At 49.9% G+C, this 17,247-nt stretch overlaps 1 protein-coding gene across 3 annotated transcripts; it reads left to right on the forward strand.

Moving 5' to 3' along the window:
• Positions 1,675-17,247, forward strand: NLRP1 (NLR family pyrin domain containing 1). 3 transcript variants are annotated; one of them, XM_021067720.1, is made up of 8 exons: positions 1,675-2,293; positions 3,165-3,327; positions 5,558-5,781; positions 10,702-10,985; positions 11,526-11,651; positions 13,208-13,349; positions 15,659-15,703; positions 16,246-17,247. In XM_021067720.1, exons 1-8 carry the CDS (start codon positions 2,248-2,250, stop codon positions 16,593-16,595), a joined length of 1,380 nt encoding a protein of 459 aa, XP_020923379.1. In that variant the 5' UTR covers positions 1,675-2,247; the 3' UTR covers positions 16,596-17,247. The 3 variants fall into 3 exon arrangements, with proteins under 3 accessions (XP_020923379.1, XP_020923380.1, XP_020923381.1); XM_021067721.1 differs by having other exon boundaries at positions 1,676-2,293; positions 10,702-10,964; XM_021067722.1 differs by lacking the exons at positions 1,675-2,293; positions 3,165-3,327 and adding an exon at positions 3,814-3,870.

Genomic DNA, 17,247 nt, shown 5'->3' on the forward strand with positions numbered 1-17,247 from the left:
CACGCGGCTATTGGGCCCTGGAAGTGTGGCTAGTTCAACCGAGGGCTGAATTTTTAATTTTGCTTGGTTTTCCTTTAAATTTAAGTGTAAATAGGAGTTCCCGTCGTGGCTCAGCAGAAAGGAAGCTGACTAGCAACCATGAGGATGCAGGTTTGATCCCTGGCCTTGCTCAATGGTTTAAGGATCCAGCATTGCTGTGAGCTGTGGTGTAGGTCGCAAACGCAGCTCAGATCTGGCGTTGCGATTCGACCCCCAGCCCAGGAACTTCCATATGCCGTGGGAGAGGCCCTAAAAAGACAAAAAATGAAAATTTTAAGTGTAAATAGACACATGTGGCAAACGGCTACCATTTTGGAATTGCAACATAGATTTCAGACACCCAAAGGACATGTCAAGCCAAGGCGTATAGATTTCTTACACGAAGCCACGAGAGAATTTTTTCGGCAGGGCCACTCAGGGAGTCTGACAAGTCTAAGGTGAATGGTGGGGTGGGGAGGTGGGTTGTCAGTTGAGTTCTCTTCAATTCCCTAATCACCTCTGCTCCTCTGAACTCAGCTTCTCTGTGACCCTCTCTCCAATTCCTGATTAATGCAGATTCTCCTCAAATGTTTGGGGATCCTTGGTCATCCATTCACTATTACAAATGAAAGGATGAAAAGCCTGACCGGGAGCTCTGTACCCAGGCGCGGCCACCACTCAATAGGCTTCGTGCCACGTGAATGATCAAGAAGCTGCAATTGTTCCAAGTGCCCCCGCCCTCCCCCACCACAAATGCCAGTAGGACCTTCCTTTGGGGCCCCAGCTCACACTCACTGCCCTAATGCTTCCTAGACACATCAAGAAATTTCTTAAGAAATAATTCCTGTTTTGTCCTGGAAGTAAATTCCAGATTGTCATCTAGTGTCCATACAGGGGGACTGAGAAAGGGTGGTGAGCGTTAACTCCTTCTGCACCAATCTTCAAGTATTCCTGTTTACAGCCTCACTCTATCATGTCTTGGATGGCCTTAAGTGCCGCTTGTCATCTCTAAGTCTGAGGCCTTCTCTGGGTTCCATTAAGCACGTCCCTCTGTCCCCTCTGACCCCTCTTTACATGTGTTCTGAGATGGGAGGTAGCAGTCTGACAAAGGCCCAGGGGCTGACAATTGCACATGCTGAGTGGAGTCTATTTCAGAAGGCAGAACACTGTCATTTTAGCAACATGGTTGGACCTAGAAATTATCACGCTGAGTAAAGTCAGTCAGACAGTGAGACACCAACATCAAATGCTTTCACTGACATGTGGAATCTGAAAAAAGGATACAATGAACTTTGCAGAGCAGATACTGACTCACAGACTTTGAAAAACATGGTTTCCAAAGGAGACAGTTCGGGGGGTGGGGGGATGCGCTGCGGGTGTGGGATGGAAATCCTATAAAATTGGATCGTGATGATCACTGTACAACTATAAATGTAACGAATTCATTGAGTAACCACAACAACAACAACAAAACTTTCCATTTTAGGAGTACTCTTTGGGGCTCAGTGGGTTAAAAACCTGACATAGTGTCCATAAGGATGAGGGTTCGATTCCCAGCCTCACTCACTGGGTTAAGGATCTGTGGAATGAGCCAGCAGCTGCAGCTCCAATTCAATCCCTAGGAAGTTCCATATGCTGCAGGTGCAGTCGTAAAAAGAAAGAAATAACTTTCCATTTCACCCTTTCAAAAAGCAACTGAGAAAAAAAAAAAAAAGCAACTGAGAGATATTTCAGGGCTTCAACAGCAAAGTGCTGCACCAGACTCATACTTTCAGAGCAGCTGCTGTGGGAGAAATGGTCCAAAGAAGGTCAAGAGCAAAAGCAGGGAAACCTTAGGATGATGCAGTGGTTCTAGGTACAGATGCCAAGGCCTGGGATGAGGATGGAGGCTGTGGAGGAGGTGGGTGAAAGAAAACAGAAAAGAAAGCTGTTTGGGAGGTCGTGTCAAGATAATTAAGGTGATCCGTCAGCTCTCAGTGGGGGAGGGAGAAGTCAGGATGATGCCCCAGTTCTGGCAGAAATGCCAAGATGGATGGGGGCCATTCTCGGAGACAGGGACTACGTTCGGGGAAGGCCTGATGGGGACCGCAAGTTCAAATTCAGATGAGTTGAATTCAAGTGGGGATGTCATGTACACCACCCCCAGCATTCTCCAAGATTCAAGGAAATTGAACTCTGTCTAGGAAGCCAAGTCTGACCATCTCCAATGAGGGCCCAGACGGAGAAAAGATGAGTGGTGACGGATCTTCACCTAAGCAGCAGAGACAAGAATCAGGTAATTTGAAGGGGCCGGGCTGGGAGTATTATGATGCAGGGTTGGGGGTCTGGGAGCAGCTGTGAAAAGTCATTCCCTGCATCCCTCTGCCTCTGGAGTGAAACAGGGTGAGGTGCGCCCATAGGAGAGCCCCCACCCCTTGAGCTATCTTCCACTCCCAGAACCTTGCAGGATTTCTGCTTCCCTCCCTCCCAGCCTTGGGGGCTGGGGCTGCCCCTCTCCCAAATATCTACCCCTGTCTCAGACTCTGAACCAGAGTCCAGTCTCCCAAGGCCCACCCTGGGCCTCTGAGGCCTGGGAAGCACCAACGCATCCCTGCCCATCCTTTTTTTTTTTTTTTTTTCTTTTTCTTTTTCTTTTTTTTTTGGGCCGTGCGTGCAACACATGTAAGTTCCCGGGGTAGGGGTCAAATCAGAGCTGTAGCCGTGGGCCTACACCACAGTCACAGCAATGCGGGATCGGAGCCGCGTCTGTGACCTACACCACAGCTCAGGGCAACGCAGGATCCTTAGGCCACCGAGCGCGGCCACAGAACGAACCCGCGTCCTCATGGATGCTGGGCGGGTTGTTAACCGCGGAACCCCAACGAGAACCCCGCTGGCCATTTTGGGGGGCGTGTCCCTCCGCAAGCTGCGCCCCGGGGCATGCTGGGAAGAGCGGCACTTCCGGGAAGTGGGAAAAGGGAGGAAGGAGGCTTTGCGTCACGGGGCAGCAGGGGTGAGCCGCCTCTGGGGGCAGGCACGCGGCGCGGGGAGCGGGGCTAGAGGCGGCCCCAGCCTCGGGAAGCGCCCCTCCGTGGTCCAGCCCCAGGGGGCTGGGGAAGCCAAGCGGGAGAACCTCAAGCTGGTTCTCTTCTCCCTGTCCGTTCCAGAGGGAAGCTCCCCTCAGGTAGCACAGGAGAAACCCCTCTGCCTGTCTTCTCCGGCCGCTCCCGACGACCTGCACGCGGAATCTCTGAGGCCCGAAGATGACTTCTGGGGCCCCACAGGGCCTGTGGCTATCAAGGTGGTTGACCAAGAGAGGAGCCTTTACCGGTTTGTGAGCGGAGTCTGCCTGTATCCCTCCACCCCCCGACCCCCCGACCCCCATCCCACACCGGTCTCTGCAGACAGTTGCACCCCATTCGAGGCCTCCTGGGTCTCCCTCTTGCCAATCCACCAGGCAGGGAGAGGGCTGAGACACCAAGTCAGTGCTTTCATTAGGGAAAAGGAGGTTTCACTATGAAATTTTTCAAATATACTCAAACGTAGAGTCCAGGAAACCTCCAGGTTCCTGTCACCCATCCTCAACAACCATGTTGCCAAATTTGTTTCAACTATTCACTTTCCTCCTCTTTTGTTGTTACATTATTTTATTTTATTTATTTTAGTCTTTAGGGCCACACCCATGGCACACGGAAGTTTCCAGGCTAGGGGTTGAATCGGAGCTACAGCTGCCAGCCTACACCACAGCCACAAGAAATGCCAGATCTGAGCCACACCTGAAACCTACACCACAGCTCGTGGCAACGCTGGATCCTTAACCTACTGAGCGAGGGCCAGGGATATTACTCACGCATCCTCATGGATACGAGTCAGGTTTGTTACTGCTGAGCGACAGTGGGAACTCCTGTTGTTACAGTATTTTATTTTATTATTATTTTTTTTTTTTTGTCTTTTGTTGTTGTTGTTGTTGTTGCCATTTCTTGGGCCGCTCCCATGGCATATGGAGGTTCCCAGGCCAGGGGTCCAATCGGAGCTGTAGCCACCAGCATATGCCAGAGCCACAGCAACGCGGGATCCGAGCCGCGTCTGCAACCTACACCACAGCTCACGGCAACGCCGGATCGTTAACCCACTGAGCAAGGGCAGGGACCGAACCCGCAACCTCATGGTTCCTAGTCGGATTCGTTAACCACTGCGCCACGACGGGAACTCCCCTGTTACAGTATTTTAAATCCAAGGTATTGGGTGATTTTATCTATAAATATTTTGTGTTACATTTCAAAAAGTACACATACCTCTTCTTCCATAACCACAGTGGCACTTTCACATCTGACAATGTCTTTCATATCATCTAATATCCAATCCATACTAAAATGTACTTAAGTTGTCTGAAGTGTATCCTGAGAGATGGTTTGTTCTAATCAGAATCTGAAATCCACTCATTGTATTTGGCTTATTATGTCTCTTAAATCTTAGCAACATCTCTTTTTATCTATATGCTCCTCTTTAATTAGTATCTACTATGTATTGAGTACTAGTGACAGGAGACCCTGAGATGAATATGGCAGCCCTGCCACCCAAGTGTTTATAGTCATAAATAGTAAATATATATAACTATAATCCTGATCTCTCACACAACACATTGCAATTAACTGTCACAGACATTATCTCAGCTGAAAGATAACATCCTCCCAACCCAACACCTACAGAGGCTGATCTCCAGGACCCCACCATTTACTTGATGGGGAACCTTGGGAAAGTCACTTAAGAACTCTGTAGTGTTGTTTTCAGCTTCAAGTGTTTATCACTAACGTTACCATGTAGATTGACATTCCTGTTGTGACGCAGTGGGTTAAGAATCCAACTGCAGCAGCTTGGGTTCATGCAGAGATGTGGGTTTGATCCACAGCCCGGTGCAGCCGGTGTTGCTGCAGCTTCAGTGTAGGTCACAGCTGCAGTTCAAATTCAATACCTGTCCTGGGAACTTCCATGTGCTGTGGATCTTGATATATATATATGTGTATATATATATATATATATCCATGTACATTGTTATTGCTTATTGGCAAATAGGCCCTTTAAAAACAAGAATACTTGGAGTTCCTGTCATGGCTCAGCAGAAATGAATCGGACTAGCATCCGTGAGGACACAGGTTCGATCCCTGGCCTCACTCAGTGGGTTAAGGATCTGGCATTGCGTGACCTCTGGTGTAGGTCGCAGAAATAGATCCTGCATTGCTGTGGCTGCAGCATAGGCCAGCGGCTACGTCTCCGACTGGACCTCTAGCCTGGGAACCTCCATATGCCACAGGCACGGCCCTAGAAAAGGCAAAAGAGAGAGAGAGAGAGAGTAAAAACAAAGACACTCTCCTATTTCATCATCATCATTGTAGAAACAGCCAACTGTATTCGCTATATTAGGCTATCAGGGATGTGCTCCAGTGTCTGGGTTTATAGCCAGTCTGCTGGATCCAGAGTGCCCAGCATAGCATCTGGCATCCAATGGGTGCTCAGTGAGTTGGAGTAGCATCACTCAGTGTCTACTTGTTGTTTTCGCCAGAGTTCACTTCCCCATGGCCGGCTCCTACCACTGGCCCCACACAGGTCTCCACTTTGTGGTGAGAGGGCCCGTGACCATTGAAATTGAATTCTGTGCCTGGGACCAGTTCCTGAACAAGACCATCCCACGTCCCAACTGGAGAGTTGCAGGACCTCTCTTTGACATCAAGGCCGAGCCAGGAGTCGTGGCAGCTGTGTACCTCCCCTACTTTGTGGCCCTCCAAGGTAAGCAAGAGGGGGAGTGGTAAGCATGGGCCTGAAAGGGGCTTCAGATGGTGTTAAGATGTGTAATTAGAGCTGGGATTCTAACCCAGGTCCAGTTAACCCACGATAAGAGCTGCACTCCCACCCAGGCCTGCCCAAGCCCTTGTCCCACCAGCCTTCTCAAGACTACATTTTCGACCTTGCCCTCTGGCCAGACAGGATTTCTTCCCTTTGGGTTCTGCATACAGAGCCAGAAGCAAAACGCACAAAGGCCGCATGTAGTTTGCCTCTGCTCATGCTGGGCCAGGAAACCAAGCCCCTTCCCAGAATCCCTGCTGCCTGTTATCTGCACTGCAGCTGTTTGTTGTCCTGGTAACGATGACCTCACTGCCTGATGCAGGCCTAATTTAGGACTTGGGCACTAGCTGTTTCTTCAGCATCATTGGTGAGGTCCTGCATCAAGTGATTGACTTTCCATGGTGACTTTTCTCCTACTGTTACCCCGAAACCGGGTTTGCCTCTTGGTGGGTGTTGAGCCAAATGACACAACCAAGCCAAAGCACTGAAGAAGGATGTGTTAATTCGCAGCAAGTAAGGAGAACACTGGAGATCTTTCCCAAAGCAGTGTCTCCCCAAACAGCAACACTGGGGAAGTTTTAAGCTACAGGTACATTCATGATTATGAGGGGCTTTAGTTGATTGAAGTCACAAGGGTCAGAAAATGTCAACATGGTCACCCCTTAGGTTCCAGTTGATCTGGTGATTGATGGGGGTTTAAATTCTGCAAAACAGCTTGAGAAAGTGCTTCAGGATAGTCTTTACCACTGAAATAGAACTGGGAGGCTTTACAACTGATTTGTCGTTTTTGCTACTGGGTTTTTTTGTTTTTGTTTTTGTCTTTTTAGGGCTGCACCAATGGCATACAGAGGTTCCCAGGCTCAGGGTCAAATCAGAGCTACCACTGCCAGCCTAAACCACAGCCACAGCAATGTGATATCTGAGCCATGTCTGTGACCTACACCACAGCTCAGGGTAACACCAGATCCTTAACCCACTGAGCAAGGTCAGGGACTGAACCTGTGTCCTCATGGATACTAGTCAGGTTCGTTAACCACTGAGCCATGATGGGAACTACTATTGTTACCTCTCTTGTTTGATGACAGTTTGTTTTTTTGTTCCCTTAAGATCATTATTACAAGGCCTGTTCAAGGGTAAGCTTTGCAGCCAGGCTTAGATCATAAAGTGGCTTCAGCCAAAAATGGCTTCTCTTGTGTCAAGAAGGCCATACCTGGTTCTCTTTTTCTGGGGACCCCCATCCTATCTGCTTACACCCCATCTCCTCCCACCACCCATCCCAGGAATACACCTCTTCTGGTTTGCTAGGTACCACCGTGATACTCCATATGCCTCAAAACTGTAGCTTCCAGATTGACCATTGTGGCTCAGCGGATTAAGAACCTAACTAAGAGTTCCCGTCATGGCACAGTGGTTGACGAATCTGACTAGAACCCATGAGGTTGCAGGTTCGATCCCTGGCCTTGCTCAGTGGGTTGGGGATCCCGCGTTGCCGTGGCCCTGGCATAGGCCGGCAGCTACAGCTCTGATTCGACCCCTAGCCTGGGAACCTCCATATGCCACGGGAGTGGCCTTAGAAAAGGCAAAAAGCCAAAAAAAAAAAAAAAAAAAAAGAACCTAACTAATATTCATGAGGGTGTGGGTTTGATCCCTGGCCTCACTCTGTGGGTTAAGGATCCAGCACTGTAGAAAACTGTAGTATAGGTCACAGGTGTGGCTCAGAGTGAGCATTGCCATGGCTGTGGTGTAGACCTGCAGCTGCAGTTCTGATTCCACCCTCGTCCCGGAACTTCCATATGCCACGGGTTCGGCCCTAAAAAGACCAAAAACAAAAAAATTGCTACTTCTCTGAAACCAGTGCCTTCTGAATTATACAGCAATACAGTCAAAAGTACTTGGGCTCAGCAACACGCATCTTCAGAAGATCTTAGCACCTTTTCCTTCCCAGAGCCTAAGTTGTTTTTTTTTTTATGATTTTTATTTTTTCCATTATGGCTGGTTTACAGTGCTCTGTCAGTTTTCTACTGTACAGCAAGGTGACCCAGTCACACATACATAGATATATTCTTTTTTCTCACATTATCATGCTCCATCATAAGTGACTAGATATAGTTCCCCATGCTATATAGTAGGATCTCATTGCTTATCCATTCCAAAGGCAATGGTTTGCAAGACCCCAAGTTGTTGGAGGAAGAAACATAAAGAACCATGACAGCCAGGCTATGTGATTATTTTGCCCATGATCATGGCAGATGGTCATGTGCTTTATAGACACAAACTCATTTCATCATCACACTCCCACTAGGGGGGCCCTGTTGTCGGCTGCACTTTGCAGATGATGCACCAAGAGGTTAGGTAGCATGCTTGGCCTCTCAGAGCTGGTTAGGTGCTTTTGCAGCCCACAACATTGAGACTCTGCCAGACAGCTCTCTACACCCCAACTTTTGCTTGATGCCAATTGAGCATCCTTCCTTGAGCAGGAAAGTCTCAGTCTTGACCCCTCAGCATCTCACCTGGAACTGGAAGGCAGTGATGACACAGTCATCAGGGAGGACAGGCTGTGGAATCAGGCTACAAGGCCAAAGGCAAAGTCTAAAGGAGAGGAAGCCCTGGCCATGGCCTGAGGCCAGGAAAAGGAGGAGGGCAGCGTTGTGATGCCTTGGCAGTATTGACAGTAGCAGTGTCGTTGTTCTGTTTGTCTTCCCTGTTGGGCCATGAGTAATGGGATTGCAGGGCTTGTGTTTCCCCTGTTCACAGCTGTACACACAAGATCTGGATTTACTGAGCACAAATAAACAGAAGTTCACAGAGCACTTTTGTTTAATAAAGGGATATGAGGCCCTAGTCCCCAGACTCTGACACAGAACCACTCCTACTGTAAGCAGATGGAGTAGGGTGGGGTAGGGGGGGTCCCTGGAGCAAGAGAACCAGGCATGGCTTTCTTTTTTTGCCTTTTTTTTTTTTTTTTTTTTTTTGGTTTTTTTAGGGCACACCTGCCAGGCTAGGGGTCAAATCGGAGCTACAGCTGCCGGCCTACTGTAACTATAGATCCGAGCCGTGTCTGCCACCCACACCACAGCTCATGGCAACGCTGGATCCTTAACCCACTGAGCGAGGCCAGGTATCGAACCCAAATCCTCATGGATTCTAGTCGAGTTTGTTACCACTAAGCTGCAATAGGAATTCCCCAGGCATGGCCTTCTGGACATAAGAGAAGCCATTTTTGGCCCAAGTCCTTTTGTGAGCAAACCCTAGCCACAATGATTGTCCTTGAACAGGTCTTAGTAATTAATGATCTTAAGGGAACAAAAGAATGCAGAAATAAAGGATTGTTATCAGACCAGAGAAGTAACAATAGCAAAGATAACTTATAAAATTGTAAAGGCTCCCAGTTCTCTTTCAGTGGTAAAGAGTAGGAGTTCCTGCTCTGGCACAGAGGGTTAGTGATCCTGCTTGTCTCTGTAGGGGTGGACTGGTTCAATCCCTGGCCCTGGTGCAGTGGGTTGGGAATCCAGCATTGGGAGTTCCCATCGTGGCTCAGGGAAAACAAAGCTGACTGGTATCCGTGAGGACACAGGTTCAGTCCCTGGCCTCAGTGGGTTAAGGATCCAGCTTTGCCATGAGCTGTGGTATAGGTCATAGACGTGGCTCAGATCCTGAATTATTGTGGCTGTGGCGTAGGCCGACAGCTATAGCTCCGATTTGACCCTTCACCTGAGAACTTCCATATACCACAAGTATGGCCGTAAAAAGAGGGGCAGGGGTGGAGTCCAGCATTGCTACAGCTGTGGTGTAGGTCACAGCTCCAGCCCACATTCAATATCTGGTCCGGGACCTTCCATATGCCTCAGGGGGCAGCAGGAAAAAAAAAAAATCAATGGTAAAGAGTAGCCTGAAGAGCTCAACCACCATATCAACTGGAATCTAAGGGATGATAACCTTTTCTGGCCCTCACGAGGGTCAGAAACTAAACTAAAATCCAAAACTAAAGCTTGGACTCTGTCAACAGCCCCAGCCCCTTCATGAATATGCCTGTACCCTTACCTTAAAACGTTAAGTTTGGGGTTGCCGTGAGCTGTGGTGTAGGTTGCAGACGCGGCTCGGATCCCGCATTACTGTGGCTCTGGCGTAGGCAGGTGGCTACAGCTCCGATTCAACCCCTAGCCTGGGAACCTCCATATGCCGCGGGAGCAGCCCAAGAAATGGCAAAAAGACAAAAAAAAAAAAAAACAAAAAACAAAAAACAAAAACTTTGTTAAGTTTAATTGTTTAAAGTTTAAACTTTGTTCATTTAAATTGTCAGTATTAACAATATGTTAGAATTTATATCCCTTGAATCTTTTTAAATTTAAAATTAAAACCTTGTAGGAGTTCTCTTGTGGCACAGCAACTGAGACCCACACGGCAGTGGGGGGGGATTCTTCCCCCAAAGAAAATTAGGAATGGTGGGTGAACAAATACTTGACAGGTGTGTTCTACACTCGGTCACTCCACTTCCTCACTGCCCCTTCCTCCTCCTTGTCCTCCACCTGCCAGCCTCACTCAACGTCCTCCATAGTTACAGAATCCACATCAGCATGGGTATCCATGGGGTCAGTAAGTTTCCCAGCTCCAGGGCCTGAGGCAGGGCCCATGTATGGATTTGGTGCCCACCCTAGAGACAGTATTGCCCACAACCCCCAAAAGGCCCCAGGCCCAGGCATGCCGCCTTCCCTGGCTGGGTCCCCAGGAAGGCCCCTGACCCAGGCCCATGCATGCCGCCTTCCCTTGCTCCCCTGACCCTGCACCCAGGGGCGTCACTCCCCCAGCCAAGCCTGACTTGGTGAGGGCACCGAGTCTTTGACTCCCAAATCCATTCTTTTACAGAGAGCTGTGTGGACATCTCCTGGTTCCAAGTTGCCCACTTCAAAGAGGAGGGGATGGTCTTGGAGAAGCCAGCCATGGTGGCGCCATCTTACGCCGTCCTGGAGAACCCCAGCTTCTCCCCCATGGGAGTGCTGCTGAGAATGGTCCACACTGCCCTGCGCTTCATTCCCGTCATCTCCACAGTGATGCTCTACCATCACCCCCATCCTGAGGAGGTCACCTTCCACCTCTACCTGGTCCCCAGCGACTGCTCCATTCAGAAGGTGCCCCTGAGAGCCAGAAAGGTCAGGCCAGGGTGGGCTGGCAGCAAGCAGGAAGTGCCACCAGAGAGTGCCCCAAAAGGGTCAGCTTGGAATAAAGGTGGGCCTCTGCTAAGCAGGAGCCTTGAAGTGGGTGAATGAATAATCCTGCCCCTGCTCAGCCAGGGTCTGCTCTGGCTCCCTGAGGTCTCCCCCCCCCCCCCCCCGCCCAGGGGCTTTGCTGCTCCATCACTCATCTCTGGACAAACCTCTTCCCGGAAGTCACAAAGAGGGGCAGTCTCCATGCTCAGAACTGTCTCCTTTCCCCCATTCCCTGTCTTCTCCATCTCATTGTCAACGATCCACTTTCCTCCCCAAATATACCAGAGGCCAAGTGTGGGGCTGTCTCTGGAGCAGGGTGGGGGTGCGGTGGTGAGAGGCCATCGGGGCCCATATTGCCCTCTCCACCCACCCAAAGGCACAGAAGCGCCACCCCTTTTGTTTAGACCAGATGCCATGGGCGGAATCTCTGAGCAGACGCCAGATACACTTCCTCCCCTGATCGTTGCTCTGTGCACTCCTCAGGCCATAGATGATGAAGAAAGGAAGTTCCAATTTGTGCGAATTCACAAGCCACCCCCACTGAACCCGCTGTACTTGGGCAGCCGCTACATTGTGTCTGGTTCCGAGAATCTGGAAATTATTCCAGAGGTGAGCAGCCCAGATGTTTGGTCCTCACAGGGTCAGAGGTCATGCCTGGGGTGACCCATGGGCAGGTCTCAGAGCTTTCCCAGGGTTGGAGTGAATTGGGGTTGGGCAGGCAGGGAGTGTGATCTAGGGCAAGCAGGATGCTTCAGAGATGGAGAGGAAGGAGGTTGCAGGGGAGGGTCGCAGGATGGGGGTGACACTCGATTTGACCTGGGGACACTGAGAAGAGTTGGACTATAAAGTGTCAATGCCTTCCAGTCACAACCATCATGAGGAGTTCCCGCCGTGGCTCAGTGGGTTAAGAATCCAACTACAGCAGCTTGGGTCAGTGCAGAGGCATGGGTTCAGTCCCTGGCTCAGTGCAGTGTGTTAAAGGATCCAGTGTTGTAGCAGCTGTGGCGTAGGTTGCAGCTGTGGCTCAGATTCAATCCCCAGCCTGGAACTTTCATGTGCCACAGGTACAGCCATTTGAAAAAAAAAAAAAAATGTGTTCCCATTGTGGCTCAGTGAGTTAAGAACCAATTAGTATCCATGAGGATGTGAGTTCAAGTCCTGGCCTCACTCAGTGGGTTAAGGAGCACTGCTGCCATCTTCAGTGTAGGTTGCAGATGCAACTTGGATCCTGCGTTACTATGGCTATGGCATAGGCTGGCAGCTGCAGCTCCAATTCAAACCCTAGCCTGGGAACTTCCATACTGCAGATGTGTCCTTAAGAAGAAAAAAAAAAAAAAAACCACCATGAACACACCCGTAGCTGAACACACTAGGTTTGGTGCTCATCACAGCAGGAGATGACACACCGTGCAGGAACCAGAGGGCCTCTCAGTGCAAAGGAGTTGGGAAGAATCTAGTATAGGATAGGGGCATTGGTTGGGTGATTTGGGGGAAGGTCTAAGGAAATGGAGATTTGCCTTCGAATGGCTGTTGTCAGAAGGTTGGGGCAACTCTATGACTGGGAACCTCAACAAATCTTATCTCGAGGCAGGGCAGACTGACAAGGATAAAGCTGTAATTGCTTAAATAGCACTCCCTCGTTTAGGCAGAGAGGAGGGGAGCTAGGGGAAGAAGGATCTGGGTGGGTTAGGATGTCTGAACACTATGTTTAAGGATAAGTCCTCTTGGAGTTCCCATCATGGCTCAGCAGAAACGAATCCAGCTGGTATCTATGAGGACACAGGTTCAATCCCTGGCCTTGCTCAGTGGGTTAAGGATCCAGCATTGCCGTGAGCTATGGTGTAGACCAGCGGCTATGGCTCTGATTTGACCCCTAGCCTGGGAACCTCCATATGTTGCGGGTGTGGCCCTAAAAAGATTTAAAAACAAACAAACAAACAAACAAAAACTACGAGCCTCTTTCACTGGGCACCCAGTCGTGCTCATCCTTCCGAGTCACGATTTGTGGAAAATTCCGAAAAGAGCAGTGTCTAAAGGTGACGATTGATTTCAGTACAGGAGATGGTCAGAGTGTGCCTGTGAGGTTGAGCAGAGCCAAGAAGGTGCCAGACCTTACATGTAGGATGCATGGGGACTTCTCTCGCAGCGATTCTTTCTACCTGCAGGAGCTGGAACTCTGCTATCGGAGTCCCAGAGAACCCCAGCTATTCTCTGAATTCTACGTTGGTCATTGGAGGTCAGGGATCAAGCTGCAAGTGACCAACAAGAAAGATGGGATTGTGGTATGGGAAGCCTTGGTGAAACCAGGTAAAGTCAAGTCCAGGGAGCACAGGGGTGGGAGAAAGTTAACGTGTGTTTGTGTGTGCGCTCATGTGCCCCTGTATGTGTGTGGCAGTTTGTATTATCACAACTTGCTTCTGAGAAAACATAGTCCAGGGGAGTTCTGTGGCTTTTCCTAGTTACCTAAGAGTTGATATGACCAGAATTTGAAGTCAAGTTAATCTCACTCTAAGGCCCCCTGCTCGCACTCTTGCACTGAGGGGTCTCCATGCTGCCCTTGAATTCGTAGACTTTGACACTCACAAGGTTTTGGGCAAAGTTTCTCATCATAGCCCGGACATTAGATGAAAGGGTAAGGGCAGATGTGCCCCTTAAAAAAAAAAAAAAAAAAAAAAAAAAAGATGGCTGTATGATTGTGTGGATGACGTCAGTTTGGCCAATACCAGATATTCCAGCCTGGGTCATTCAGATATTTTCAAGGTGGTCAAGAGGGCGTCAACGAATGAACTTGCAGGAAGGGAAGGAACTTTGCAGTCTCTAATGCCAACACCCCCAAGAACCAAAATCTCCTGGACAGCCCTTCCTGGGACCACCAGTCCTCGGCAGTTGTTGAAATGTGGTCACACTGCCTCCTGAGCTGCGACAAACAGGCATCAGCATGCGCTAGAAAGAGAAGTTTTAGTCAGTCGATTTGGGTACAGAGGCAGAGGGAGAACTCAGCAGCCCCACCTGGGCCCTTCCTTGCTGGTTGATCTCGAGAAAATTACTTAACTCATTTGAACCTCAGTTTCCTCGTCTGTGAAAGGAGGACACAACACCAAACTTGTGGGGTTGGTGGAGAGATTAAACAATGTTCATTTCTCGTGCAGGGGTCCCGGATAAATACTAGCAACATAATCCTTTTTTCTCATAGAAAGCCAACCTCTTCCTTGCCTCGTCTTAATTTCGTCCCTTGGAGCTGATGGAGCCTCTGTCTCCTTCCCCACAGGAGAGCCCTTCGGACGCTCCAAGACTGTGATCAAGACCTCCCTTAAGTCTCTCTTCCACTTTTTTTTTTCTTTTAATTTTTTGAGCTTTTTAAAAAAAAATTACAGTTAAGCATCTGTACTTTTTCCCCATCATTCCTCATATATTTGGGCTTCCAACTTCTTTGCATTCTGGTAACCTTCCTCGGTAGATGCCCCCATTCACAGATGAGCCAGGGTGGACTCCCAGACTGTCCAGTCAGCATGGAGGACATGGAACACCTTCCTCCCTCCGTCCAAGTGAACCCTGCGCCCCCAGTACCACAGTCGGAGCTCCCCTCTCCCATGCCCACCTCCCCAAACTGTTGGGTCATGCTGAACTAGAGTCGGCTCACACTCCAGTCCCCAGGAGCTGCTGTGACAGCCCCTTCCTCTCCTTTGGTAACTAATTGTTCCAGCTCTTTCATTCATCACTGTTGTTTTCCTATTGAAATGCACCTAATACTCCCAAGGGCTAGGATTTTCTTGATCTTGATTCTTTTAGGGCCGCACCCTTGGCATATGTAAGTTCCCAGGCTAGGGGTCAAATCCAAGCTGCACCTGCCAGCCGCCCCGTAGCCACAACAATGCCAGATCCTTAACTCACTGAGTGAGGCCAGGGATCAGAACCCACATCCTCATGGATACTAGTTGGGTTTGTTACCACTGAGCCACAATGGAACTCCTTGATCTTGATTCTGACACCAAAATCCAGAATAGACTTGATCTGTGTGAATACAGAAGGTCAAATAAGGACAAAGAGATAGTTTTTTTTTTTTTTTTTTGGAAGTTGTGGGTTGGCGGGGAGGGCCCGAGACTGGGCATGTGGAAGTTCCCGGGCCAAGGATCAAAGTCGCAGCACAGTGATCTGAGCTGCTGCAGTGACAATGCCAGATCCTTAACAAGATAGATGTCTGCTCAGAATAAGGACATCTTAAATAATTTAAGATATCTAAACCATGGTTAGTTCTCCACCAGGATTCCTTTCAGGCCATGACTGGATTCAGCCATGCTTGGGATGTTGAAGGAGAAACCAATCATTTGGATGTTCTCATTCTCCTTCTTCCTCCCTCTCCCTCTCTCTCTCTCTTCCCCCCGACCCTGCCCCTGTCTATGATCATGGCCTCTGGGCCTCAGTTTCCCCATATGCATAAGGAAGGGACTCCCAATTTCTAAAGGCCCTTCCAGGCCTTACTCCAAATTTTATCAGAATTTATCCATAGCTTGTTCTCAGAATCAAAGAATCTCCAAAGTGGGTAGGCGTTTCGAGGACGATCATATGTGTTACAGCCAGCATGTTATAGATGCTTCTTCATCTCTGTTTTCCTCCAGGAGACCTCAGACGTGCAGCTGCTCAAGTCCCTACAGGCCCCATAGGTCAGTAACTGCTGGTAGAGAGCACAGGAGCTAGTGGCAGTGCTGGGGTGTTCTGTCTGGTCCAGGAGGGGAGGGGAGAGAGAAAGGAAGGGACTCACTCATTGCCACCCTCCCAGGGGATCAGGCCCTCCCCGTGCCCCTTACTCCTGTCCATTGGGGCCCTGACAACTCCGACTGGACCACCTCAGATGCCTCCAACAAGAACCCCATGCCCTGGGGGTTCCCACTGTGGCAGAATGGGTTAAGAATCCAACTGCAACAACTCAGGTCACTGCAGAGGCGCAGGTTCAGCCCCTGGCCCAGGAACTTCCATGTGCCATGGGTGCGGGGGCAGGGAGGAAGAACCCGACCCTACTGCCAGCTCAAGCAGAATGTGAGGCTGGGTGCTGTGGTGAGGGAGGGCAGAGGTGTCTTCCTGGTGGTCAGTCACCTCTCCAGGAGGAGAAGGAAGCCAAGGATACAGACAAGGTAAGTAAAGAGCAGCAGAGATGGGATATCAGAGGTAGAGGCTGTGATGGGAGCCCTCCTTTGTTTGTTTCCAGCCTCACCTTCACCCTCAAAAGCCCCGGGCTCACTTCACTTCGTGGACCGGTACCGGGAGCAGCTGGTGGCTCGAGTGACATCAGTGGACCCCATCCTGGACAAGCTGCATGGACAGGTACTGAGTGAGGAGCAGTATGAGGGGGTGCGGGCTGAGGTCACCAAGCCAGACCAGATGCGGAAGCTGTTCGGCTTCAGCCGGTCCTGGGACTGGGCCTGTAAGGACCGCCTCTATCAAGCCCTGAAGGAGACCCACCCTCACCTCATTGTGGAGCTCTGGGAGAGGTGGGGGTTGGAGAAGACCACTGGGGCTTCCTGCCAAACTCAGAAGCTGTCTGAACACCTGCTCTGATCCCGGCTGGCTCATGGGCCTGTTTCTTTATCTGTGAACAATTGCCACCTGAGTTGCCTTCTCAGCCTAAAGTTATGAAACTTTGACGATGGCTTTGCCAGGTGTATGTCCATGCCCGGGGATGCCACCCAGGCCCCTAGACTGCCTTCCATGGCTTTCATGGGCCAGCCATCCAGGTAGGATGATAGCATCTCAGGGAGTGTCCACTGGGAGCTGGAAGGACTTCTGCAGGCTTATAGAAGCCTAATCCAAGAACCTGGTTTGGGGGCCACTGCAGCCAAGCTTAGAGCCCCCTCTGGACCATCCTCGTGACGAGGAGTAAGGAAGACATGGGACCAGCCACCCCTGGCTGGAGACAGACAATGGAAATGGACACCTGGTTGGGGGGGTTGTTGACTGGCTTGTGAACAGGGGCAAAGGCAGATTGGCTTTTCACTTGCCCACACTGAGCTTGGTTTTTGTATTAGTCCCAACTGTGCTTCATTGTTTCTGAAGTCGAGATGGATCCCGAGAGCCAGGAGACGGTGAAGAAGGAGGGGGGATGAAGGCCTAGTGGCAGCCCAGATGTCCCCTCCTGTGGTGCCAACCCTAGAGAAATAAAAGCAGAGGTCCATATAGTTTTATACACTAAATAAATTTTTTAAAAGATTTA

Source organism: Sus scrofa, chromosome 12, assembly GCF_000003025.6.
Source record: "Sus scrofa isolate TJ Tabasco breed Duroc chromosome 12, Sscrofa11.1, whole genome shotgun sequence".
In the NCBI taxonomy this organism is placed as follows: Eukaryota; Metazoa; Chordata; class Mammalia; order Artiodactyla; family Suidae; genus Sus; species Sus scrofa.